Genomic DNA, 12,572 nt, shown 5'->3' with positions numbered 1-12,572 from the left:
CCTTTTTCTCTCCCAGACTTTCACTGGCTGAGATTATACAGCTTCAGAGCACACTGTCTGGGTGGTGGCTTATTTGGGGTGAATACTAAATCACTTCCAACAAGAAAATGACTCCTGGAACTCTTAAAATGAGGTTATTGGGGCTGTGCTGTAGAAAAAAAAAACACTTGTTTCTATAAATGACCATTTAACAGAAATATGAGAGTTAAAACCTCATATTAAACATTTTAAACAATCTGAAGTAGGGGTGGATAATATGGTCCCAATATGGTCCCAATATTTCATGGTATTTTTGCGATAACGATACACTTGGCAATATAAGAAAACATTGAATAAATATATATATTTATTAAGAATACACTACATCAACAAAATAAAAATGTAGTATTGCATACCCTTAACTGAGATGTTTAAAAATACAAGAATTTAATCCGATTTTTAACAAAAGTCAGTAATTCTGTGATGCAGAATGTCATGATATTAATAAAAATAACAATAACTCAAATATCTCCATATATCCAGGATTAAAGTAAAATAAATGATACTGGACAGATATAATCTGTCTCTAGTAGATATATAATGGGAAATTATGAGAACAGTGTGAAATTTTCTTTTGATAGAAACAGTAAAAACAGGGTATAATATCTTTTACCATTTTTAAAAATGTTGGCGATATTACTGCGAACGATACGACACACACCCTTCGTCTGAAGTATCTTAAAATTATGTTTTTAGGAGCGTAGAGCTGATACAACTCAGATAGGGACTTGAACCCGAGACCCCAGCTCTGAGAAGTTAACATGCTACAACCACTAAGCCTGTGAGATCCTGTGTACAACCAAATCATGATTTTAATCACTGTTGATATCACATGTATAAAAATCACATCATTATTTAGTATTTACTATCCCTAAGTTACTCAAGTCCCAACCTTTTATTATAATTTTTTGCTGGCTTGAAAAAGAAGATAAGCAGGAAAAAAAAAAAAAAAAAAAAAAAAAAAAAGAAATATTTTTAGTTTATACTGTTTGGAATAAAATAAAAGTCTACGTTTTTTTTTTTTTTTTTTTTTTTTTTTAGTTGATACTGATTTGGGGTTTGTAAAATGATTGCAATTATTAAATTATTTTTACTAATATACTTAGTGACTAAGTCTAATTGGCTCTCTTATATAAATTTTACTGGGCCAATCGAATTTGTACCATTCAGTAACTTTCAGTAACATTGGAATTGTGCTGAAATACTGAAGAAATGTCATAAAGTGGAGCTTTGTCTTTGCGGTATTCCACATAAAACAGGAAAAATGTCACCCACAGTAAAATAAAACTCAGTTAATTACGCCACATCCTTTAGGCTGCCTCTACTGGATCGCTGGAGTGGCTGAAGTTGCTGAAGTGGCTGAAATGAAACTAAAATCCCGACGCGAAATAGAACTGTGGCACTGGCTCCCATTACACTAATCACATTAGAGGCGTGAGAAGGGGAAAAAGGAAAAAATGAAAAAATGAAATCATGCCCACTTTATACAGTACGTTGAATGGGTGATCACAATATGGCTATTGTAATGCCATTTGGACGGCAGCTTCATGTCAGTGAGGGGGATAAGGGGAAAAATGAAAAAAAAGAAGAACTGGTGGGAACTACTTGTGCGAAGATCTGCAGCGAGGAGGGAAAAGGGGCGCTCTGGAAGTGCCTCGCTGCGATGCTTGGATGTGGATTTGGCAGCAGTTTGCTCAGTCTGTGCATCATCTTACTCCCAACTGCTCTTAAGCTCAGTGCCAGCTCCTGTCGACTGCATCCAGTCATGGCAGATCCTAAGAGACAGCTTGCTTTGGACCCTGGTCTTGGCGCGGACGCTGCGATGGTTGTTTGGGACGGGACTTATTAAGGAACCTCTGCTAGCCCTGAAATATATAGCGCTGAAAAGCCAGGTCTCCTGGCAACTTGCTATTATTGGTTATTATGAGAAGAAGACAGACAGAAAGAGAGGGAGGGAGGGAGGGAGGGAGGCGGCGAGACACTCCAAACGCGATGAAAAGACGCTGATCTCTCCAGCTCCTACTTCATGTCAGGACTAATATCACAATCAACTCTTCTAAAGATGTTTCGGGTTAGCAGGCAGCGCTAAAGAACCTCCGGGATGACCCGGCACAGCTTCTCCTCCGCCTCCGACGCCAGAAAGAGTCAGTCGGTTCAGAACCCGCTCACACTCGCTCTCCTCCCTCTCTCCGGGGACACCCAGGGGCCAAGTTTCCGTCTGCCGGGGCCCTCTGTCGGCTCTGAGGAGCCCGACTCATCTCCCGCCAGCTCCACTTCACAAGTGTGATTCCAATTAATATGAAAGTACACTGTATGAAATGTTCACAAGTTTTAAATACAAGAGAAGAGTCGCTCAGTTCTTCTCTTTGAAGCTACTCTACTGGCACTCTAAATCACTGGAAGAGACACTTAGGGCTGGGGGTGTAACGGTACAGAAAATTCACGGTTTCGGTAGGTTTTAGGTACGTACTTGGTGAATAAAATATAGATGCTAAGCATTCTGTAAAGGCTCTCCTTTATTAACTTCTTAATAACAATGAATCTCATTATAATCATGTTTGTTATTTGGAATATAATGTTTTAACGGTGCTCGAGCTCTTTTATCAAATGCTGAAACCAGTTTTCTCCCTTACGGTCATCATGAGAAATACATCTTTTAGATCTTGTTGGAAAAAAACAACCAATGAGCCTGATTGTGGAGCTTTATTAAGAACAAAAACAACAGCATTACTTTAACTGATTAAACTACACACATTTTTTTCCTAAACATATTGAGAGAGAGAGAGAGAGAGAGAGAGCATGAAAGAGAGAGAGAGAGAGAGAGATAGGGCAAGAGAGAATCTCCTATAGGCTGTATGAACGTATAGAATACATATACTGTTACACACTTTCTAAGGGCCAATCACATTTCACTCCATTGGCCCTACCACTTAAGCCCTCCCCTCAGTTTTGCGTGTGCACTTCTAAGGGTTGGGTGTCCTGATTCTTCTTCAATCAATCAATCAACCTTTATTTTGACTCTGAAGTACATTGAGGGCAACCCTCATTTACAATGTAGCTGAGCATTTACAAAAACAGGGATTGATGACAAAGAAAATTATGAACAAACAATGAAAAGAGACAAATAAAAAACACTGCCAAGATGGAACTGGCACAAGCAGCAAAAAAACCCCACATTTCCCTTGTATTTTCCTTGTTTAAAATGATGATGACCATACAAGTTTACAAGTTTTAATTCAAGAAAAGTATTGATAAGTTCTTTGCTCTGAAGCTACTCTACTGACACTCTAAAATACACTAAAATAAGATCGGAAAATAAAAGAATGAAGCACAACAAGACTGAAGGAACACAAAGTAACCAAATCAGACGAAATAGCAGGCAGACACCACCCAGAGCCCCTATCGTTCTTTGATTTACCCAAATTACATTTTCACACAATCAATCTAAAAGGCCATTAACTGAAATTAGAAGCCATTCATCATATAAAAACAGTTGAATATCGGGACGCACTGTAAGAGCCGTTAGATCCTGACTGTGTGGAACTCGACGGCAGAGCCTGCTGCTTTTAAAATAAGCCCCCCGCTCTCTCTCTCTCTTTCCCTGGAAACCTTTTGTGAGGTGAAGATGAGGACAGCCAATAAGGAGCAAATCCCCCTCAGCCGTAGGACAGCAGGTAACTAATAACTCAAGAGCTCCAGTCCAAACACAGCTTCTCTCTAAACTCTCCCAAGTGCCCAACAGATCAGAGCAGTGCTGACGTCAACAGCGTCAATTTCCTAAACCGGGTTTTAGATTTCCCTGTTTTCCAGTACGGTCAGCTTAATCAAAATGGCCATGATCAATACTTGGATCGGAAACACAATACTGTGCATTTGGAGCCTCAGGACTTTCAGAACTTTCCACTGAAAACATGATTTTCCAGCTTTATCACTTTAATTTTCCTGTCATTCATGCGTCCAAACATTTTGACACTTTGTTCAAGATGACCTTGTTCTCTTTTACATTTTGAGAGAGATATAGAGAAAGAGAAAGAGAAAGAGAGAGAGAGAGACAGCGACACCGTTTCAACAGTTTGAAGGAAATTGAAGCGTGAATGCAGTTTGCTTTTTTAGCATCTTTGTTAACTTGGCACAAATCAGCATTGGAGAAAATGAATGAGAAAGTGAGAAAGAGAGAGATATAAAGAAAGTTAGTGAGAGAGAGAAAGCGAGGAAATGAGAGAGAGCGAATGAGTGAAAGTAAGTGAGGGAGAGAGAGAAAGAGAGAAAGAGAGTTTGAGAATCTTAAGCATTGCAACACTGTTTTGACAGTTTGAAGGAAAATGAAACATGATTGAAAGAAGCGAATGGCTAAATAGGTAGCTTGGTTGTTCTGAATCCTTGTTAACCGAACATAAATTAGCATCTGAGAGAACATGAGTGAGAGAGAGAGAAAGAGTGAGATATAAAGAGAGAAAGTGAGAGATAGAGAAAAAGAGTGCAAATGATTGAGAGTGAGACAAAAGAAATAGCATCTTTAAACAGTTTGGAGGAAAACGAAGCGTGAATGAAAAAATGGTGGACGGCTCCATTGGTAGCTATCTGGATTAGCATCCATGCTAACTGGCCATAAATCAGTGTCGATAAACAGCACGACAGCGAGAGAGACCGTAAAAACACTTGCACAGACAAACCTGGGACAACATCAGAGAAATGATATTCGTACTGTAGAACATGGAATCGTACAAGCATATTAGGAGGTCAAAATGAGGGCCCATAACCACCTTACCAGACAACACTGTGGACATGCAACCCATCTTCACATAAAGAAATTGTATAAAACGTACAAAAAACACTTTAAAGGGAATAAATGTTGGTTTACCTTCAGTATAATGTGTAATAATGTGAAATTTAAACAATTATGCTTCAGACACGAAAGGCATGTTTTCTAGTGATACTGACCCAATTACTTGTTTCACTCGCATACACTTTACCCAAATAACAACCAACAAAAAATCCAGCTTTTCTTACCTCCAAGAAGCAGGTTCCTGCCGCAGTGTTCTCCTTAATGGACACGTTGTAGAACTTGCTTCCAAAAACAGGTTCATTGTCGTTAATATCCTGTAGGAGCACTTTGACCACAGCAGTTGAGGACAGTGGGGGTCTACCCCGGTCCACAGCCACTACGGTCACGCTCGGAGAAGGGTCCGCCTCATAATCCAGCTGGGTGAGGGTCGTGATGATGCCTGTGACGGCGTCAATGCTGAACCAGTTGGAATGAGTCTGAAGATTGTGCAGAATGCTGTACTGGACGTCCCCATTAGGACCTTGGTCTTTGTCCCTTGCCGTGACCTGAAGTACGAAGCTGCCTGGAAAGACTACCTCTGGGATAACCTGGGTATACTCCTGCTGGTCAAACAAAGGTGGGTTGTCGTTGACATCCAGCACCTGGATGGTAAAAGATGACTCGGCTCGTAACGGAGGGGTACCAGAATCTGTAGCCATGACTCTTAGTTCATACCGATCCCGCTCTTCACGATCCAGGATCTCATCTACACATATGAGGTAGATGATGTTGTCCTTGGTGGTCAGAGCGAACTTTCCGTCTCCTCCTTCTAGAGACACGTTGACGTTGGCGTATTCGCCATAATCAGGGTCGGTAACTGATATCCGTGCAACGTACTGGCCGGGTTGTGCCCCCTCAGAAATGCGAGGGGATCCATCTTCGCTAAGGAAGATGATGGTCATGGTGGGCTGGTTGTCATTGTAGTCCCGTACATGAATGGTCACAAAGGCATTGGTGACCTCAGGATGCGTGGCATTGTCCTTAGCTTGAACCACCAACTCGTGAACTCGCCTCATCTCGTAGTCCAAAGCCTTGTTAAGAGTTATGACCCCAGTGCGAGAGTTGATCACAAAGTACTGATCAGGATCACTCTGTCTCCGATTGATTTCATAAAGAACAAGGCCGTTGTCACCTTCGTCAGCATCTGAAGCAAACACCTGCAGGATGTTGTTACCTGGTTGCAGGTTCTCTGAAATCATGGCATGGTATCGACTTTGATTGAACACTGGGGCATTGTCGTTGATGTCCTGGACAGTGACGTCAAGGATCATCTGCCCTGTCTTTTTGGGGGATCCGCCGTCAAATGCTTCCAAGAGTAGAGTATAGGATGATCTTTTCTCTCGGTCCAAAATGGCATTGACCACCAAGTCCAGATAAAGCACTTGATTCGAGCCTCTTCTGGTTTCGAGAAGAAAGGCTTGCCCCACATTCCCGTCCGTAATGATGTATCCTTGAGTTGCCAGTTGGTCCTTATCTGCATCCATCGCTGGATCAAGTGGAAACTTGGTGCCGATGGTGGTTTGCTCAGGGATCTTGAAAGTGGCCCTTTTCTTGGGGAACGTCGGCACATGGTCGTTGATGTCGTTGACCACAATGGTCACTTCCACGGTCACGCCGGTCATGGTGACTGCTATGAAATTGTAGCGATCCCGCACTTCCCGGTCCAAGACCTTAGCTGTCTTGATGATGCCTGTGCTCTCGTCAATGTCCAAGTCAGTTCCAACTCCAGTTCCCTCGTGGTCTGAGATGAAATAAAGAGACGCCGTGACTCCTGGTGGAAGTCCAGCACTGATGTCACCAACGACAGTCCCTGCCGGTTGCTCTTCATCTAGCTGAAGCTCCAGAGCACCCGGCGTCACAAACGAGTGAACCGTAAAGAGTTCAAGAACCACATAGAGGAGCACGAGTAGACTCCTATCCCACATCCTGAATTGATGGAAGCGGTCCATTCCTGTCCTTCCCACTCCCGTCGGTACTTTCTTCATTTCAACTGCTTCTTACCAAGCCTGTGAACACAGAAGAACAGGGATTTGAAACTTTGACTCGTTCTTGTGTTATTTGTGTGAATATCACATCAGTGTTTATATGCTTCACCCAGTAATTCAGAGCTAAGGAACAAATGGTTAGAATTAGTCTATGGAGGAAAAACACCACCAGCCAAGTACAATTGAGATAGGTAGGTGTTTATATGTTTAGAACAGTTCTGTTTACACTAGTTAAAAGTAAAAAATCCACCCGGGTCCTGGACTACCCACCTCTGTGTGTAAGTAACTATAGGTTTAAATAGGATCTCCGGTGGATTTGGAGTTTTACAAAAACTCTAAGTCTAGGTCAGTGGCTGAACTGCACTTTAACAGCTGAATTACACAAGCTATAAAGTAACATATGACATAAGACTGTTATTAGTGTAAAAATGTCTTTATTTTAAAACATTTCTGTAAAACTGGTGTCCGTCTCGCTGTAGTCGCAGTGCTGTTAGCCAATCAGAGGCGATACATTTGTATGTTTGCATGCATGAATATTCATGAGCAAGAGCCGAAATCTTATTGTTCCTCCCCAACCACTCCTCAACTGGACTAAAGCAGTGTTATACTGGATCACCGGAGAACTTTTCTTTTTTTCTTTTTCACCAAAAACACAAAAGCTCACATGGCGTTTAATCATACTAGAGAACACAACTAGACGTTAAATTAAAATGAATGAAAAAATGATGGATTGAGAACTTTTGAAGAAGGTGAAAGAAGAAAAATAAGGACTATACTGTAATTACAAAACTAAAAAGTGTTCCTATTTGCTTCAATTCATGGTCCTATCACCCTGCCTTCATCAGGAACATTTGGAAAACCTTCCATATGCAGCTTGGGCCTAGTTCCCCACCACACAGTGCACAACACATCCCTCACACACACACACACACACACATATCCCTGTACATTATTCTCACCTAATAAGTAAACACCTTATTCCTCTCGCCGAGAAGAACAGAAACCTCAAGCTCAGAGTACAAGTCCAGGAAAAAGACAGCACAAGCTTTTATAGCTCCTACCTTCCAGTCAAATCCAATACGCTCAGATCACGAGCTGCTGGCCCAGGCTGCTACTCTGTGCTTATAGCCAGTAACTGGACCCAGCGGAGGTGAACACAGCCCCCGCAGGTGTTATAGAGACTCTCTGAGACCCGACACAATGTTGACGCACACTCTCGGGCAATGGGCTGGAAGACCCTTAACAATATTGAGTGCTCCCTCTGCAGCCATTGCTTCTGGAGTGTTAACTTTAGGAATTTCCCGTACCAGCCATTCCTCCACCAGCCGTTCTAAAACCAGGGACCAAGAGAGTGCTGCCCACCAGAAATAACACAAAATAACACAATCTTTTCTCCAAGGGTGCTCAACTGAAGCCTGCTTTGATGCATTAACACATACCCAAGAAAGCCAAGGGCGCTTATCCAATCATATATTAATGCCAATCATAATGCATTAACCAAAATGCCAGTTGGCCAACCACAAAGGTCTACGTTTGAGCGCACTCCAGGTCCCAGTAAACTGCAAATTAGCGATTCCTCATCCATAAAATTGCGGCTGGTGGACCCACAATCCTGCAACGACCCAGCTTTTCAAAGTGTGAAATGAAATCTTTTCAAAGCATCCCAGCTCCTCGCTGAACTTCGCTCCTATGTGCTTGTAAATGTGTTAAAAATACTAAGCGAGACAGGAGATTAAATATTTATACACGCTTGTCTCAATCTCCAAGCTTTCGGTTTCTACCTTACAGCAGAGAAGAGCCGGTCAGCAAAAAGACCGGAGAAGATACGGAAGAGAGAAAGTTATGATGGTTTTCAGCTCATAATAAAGTTTCAAGTTCATAAAGTGAAATAAGTGAATACATAATAAATGCACGGACATCAGAGTAAAAGTAATGTGCATTTGAGTATCAGTTTTGAAAGTATACTTAACATGGAAAAAAGTACATACTGTTAGTATTACAAGCAATACGTACTTAAATACATACTAAATTTACTATTTTGAAACAACTTATGGCAACTTAAGTATTTCAATTTCAAATGTAATTAAACTATATTTAAATACAACATAAAAGCATTAGGTTGTGCTTTAAAATGTTTTTGCATAAATTCTGCAAACGTAAGTAGATTTAAGTATGTTTTTCTTTTCCTAAACACCTTTTTTAATACACTTGAGGTATATGGAAAAAAATATATAATAAAAGTATATTTTTAAAATTATACAATATATTTGTATATTAATCCACTCTCCCACAATAATTGTTCATTATTGAACCAAATAGTTACAATTATTTCCACAGGATTTCCTGCAAATACAATAATTGAAACTTTTAAGTTTTAAATTGTTAAAACTAAGTAATTATAAGGCACATTAAGCGACACTAGTAAGGATGCTAAATCGAAGTGAGCAGGAGTGTCGCCATGTTTCCCTTCTAACAGGGAAGCTGAGGGAACCGGCTAAGTAAACAAAACTGTAATTCTTAAAAAAACATACTTTTAAAGTCAAAGGAGTGCTGGATATTCATTAATGCTAATGCTAATGCTGCTCCAGCCTTAGAGTGGCTTTACTGCTCCTTAATACCTGACTGGTAGAATTCATACATAAGGAGCCATGGATTATAAGCAGTTCTGACTATTTAAGGGAAAATTAAAGGATTTTAAGTGCACTTTAATGTCCGAACAATACGGTAGGTGGTACAGTAGGTACATTAGGTGGTTTTAAACGTTTGAGAACTGCTGCTTCAGGCCATCACTGCAAGAACACAGCACACAAACCAACCCTCAGCCGAAGCTGAATGAAAGAAGCTGGAAGTGTGGTCCAGATGGAGGTCTTTCCGGGTGATCGCTCATGCCGTAACTGATTAAGAATTATAGCCCCACTCGTCTGATGCAGCCGCCTCGGTTCCCATCTTAAATAATCTCACTAAACTACTTTAATTCTTCCTTTAATATGAAAGCTAAGCATAATTCATTCATCACCTGAGAAGCGAGTGGAATTCATGCAGCACTGAACTCTATATAAACACTGAAGACACATGGGCTTTCAGGGAGCGCCCATCACCAGCTGTAGCGCCACGCTAACCCACAGAAAGCATTACGAGCAATCAGAAATAATTGTGTGTCACGCTCAATCAGCGCAACTGACTTATTTCAGCTCTTTGCCATTCAGCAACAAATTTACGACCGCCGAGTATTTTACCCTAAATGTAAACACCATGATGAATAAGCATAAAAGCCCCCCATTCATCGCATTCATTTCTCAGTGACACTAAAACCAAACCGGAGGAAATATATGTGAGGCTCCCTCCTGTGGCTCCTTCAGGACTCGTCGCTGGTTTCTCTGTGTGATTTACTGTAGAAGACTGAGGCTATTATGGTTTTGTGTTTGGGAGATGCATCTTGCACACAGATAATCCAGAGCATTTCAATTGTTCAGTTTTGTGTGGTTCTGAAAGACTGATTTACTGTTATACTCTTAAAAAATAAAGCTGCTTAAGAGTCCATATGGCATATGTCCGTATTATTTTGTTTCTAAACTGAAAGCAGAAGCATTTCTGAGTGGAAAAGGGATAAATTATTGTGTTTAATGGTAACAGTGTGCTGGAACCACAATCACTGCTAAGCCCAAAATATTCATTCTAAAACCTGGGGTGTCGGGTCGCACCTCGGGTCTAAAAGAGGATCCGGCTCAGTTTTACTGAACACGAGCGGCTGGTGGAGCAATGGGGACTTCAGAAGAGGAAACTCAGAGCTCAGTAGCTCATTCACTCATAGTAAAACTAAAGAAACGAAGGAGTGAAGTTTGACTGAGCTTTCTCTCTCTCTCTCTCTCTCTCACTGACTAAACATAACCTGGAATCGGATTCATCCGCTCTGAAAGAAGAAGACAGCATCACACCCGCCCAGTTTAAAATGATTCTTCCGCATGCTCGGTGCAATTAACCATTCTCACCAAAGAGCGCCCTAAAATCCCACAAATCCCAAAACTTACGGACATCAGCTTTCAGTTCCATTTAAAAAAAACAAGGATAAAATCTATTAAAGAGAAAGAAACGTGAAAACTAAGGCTGTAAGCTCACACTTTGTTAACTGCATGGATTTCATATTTAACATCTTTTAACATTATAGTTTCATAGGCCCGCCTAGATTTATTTGAATAAAACAATAAAGGTGTTCAGACTGCAATGCAGTTCTACAAGAACTGTCTGGTGTGTTTGTACTCTCAGATGATTGGTGGACATTATCAGGGTGGCATGGAGATTTCAGCCATGAAAAAGTCTTAAAAGCTGTAAACTTTTTTTTTTTTTTTTTTTTTTTTTTACAGAACTGTAGTAGATAGAAAGATGTGCAATAATTATAATAGCATTTGCTAAACAGTGAAATGAGAACCTGGCTGGAGTGTTAAAATATCATGATGAATAGACCAATAGAAAAGCTCCAAAATGACTTTAAATTAAATCATTTGATAATACCTTTCATTGAAAGTTTAGATTTTTTTTTCTTTTTTTTACGTAAAGCTACTATTTTGGAGATAAGAGGTTTTTGTGAGACAGCGATGATATGATGCAAGTGTGTGTGTGTGTGTGTGTGTGTGTGTGTGTGTGCGCGCATGTGGGAGTGCTTGAGTGACAGACCTGTGCATGCTGTGTGCCTGATTGTGGTGGTCTGTCTACCCAGTGGTGGTGACAGTATGCAAGTGTGTGTGTGTGTGTGTGTGTGTGTGTGTGTGTGTGTGTGCTGGAGGGCTCCACGCAGTCTGGCCTGCCCCTCTCTGGCTCTGCTGCATTGTAATTGGGGTCTGCTGGAAGGCTGCCCTGTGCATATGGGAATCCAGCGCTCATTTCAGTCTGTCAGCATCACACACACACACACACACACACACAGTAACACTTACACACACACCAGAGACTAACAAAGTACACACACACATTTGCGTGAGCACACACACACACTCTACTCCTGCAATAACTATAAAAATAGTAACATCTCCCACACACTTCTGACTGAGTTTCACTGTGGCCCTAAAATAAAACTCAATAAAAGTCCAAAAATATCCAACCGTTCCTCCTTTCATCAATCCACTGATCCAGCCATCCAATCACCCACTGATCTATACCTTCATCTATTCTTCTAATCTATACATCCATCCAGGTTTACACTAGCGGTGAAACAATATACTGATAAAGCAATACATTGCATTGTTTCAATCATATTTCCTAAATTTATATTCCTAAAATATATTTTCATATATATAGCTAAATTTCTTTCGGGATAAATAAAGTATATATCTATCTATCTATCAGATAGTTTCGATCACATCGTATCGGATTGATTACATCATATAATTCAGATCGTATTGTATTATTTCAATCATATCGTATAGTTTTGATTATATTTTATAATTAAAATCATATCATATCGATGGTGGTGTCAAATGTAGACACTCTAAACTTGATGTAAGACTTGATGTATGGACGGACACATGGACGTATAGACACATGGATGGATGACGGGGTAGATGGATGTATAGATTAATGGATTTTTTGATGTGGGTGGTGTGATATGTGAATAAATAAAAGATGGGAGAATAAATAGAAAAATGCATAAATGGATGGATGTATAAATGGAGTGATGTATGAATTAATAGATGAAAAAGTAAATAGATATGTAGACAGATGGACAGATA

General features: G+C 40.5%; 1 protein-coding gene across 1 annotated transcript in view; it reads right to left on the bottom strand.

Annotated features, from left to right (window-relative positions):
- The window catches only part of dchs1a (dachsous cadherin-related 1a), a 168,708-nt gene that overhangs the window by 137,548 nt on the left and 18,588 nt on the right, over nt 1-12,572 (bottom strand). The window contains exon 2 of the mRNA XM_015608193.3: nt 5,050-6,870. Coding sequence (XP_015463679.3) covers nt 5,050-6,849 — 1,800 coding nt within the window. The 5' untranslated portion in view covers nt 6,850-6,870. The remainder of the gene's footprint in view (nt 1-5,049; nt 6,871-12,572) is intronic.

The sequence above is a fragment of the Astyanax mexicanus genome, chromosome 18 (assembly GCF_023375975.1).
Source record: "Astyanax mexicanus isolate ESR-SI-001 chromosome 18, AstMex3_surface, whole genome shotgun sequence".
NCBI classification, from domain to species: Eukaryota; Metazoa; Chordata; class Actinopteri; order Characiformes; family Acestrorhamphidae; genus Astyanax; species Astyanax mexicanus.
This window is presented reverse-complemented; position numbering and strand designations above follow the sequence as displayed.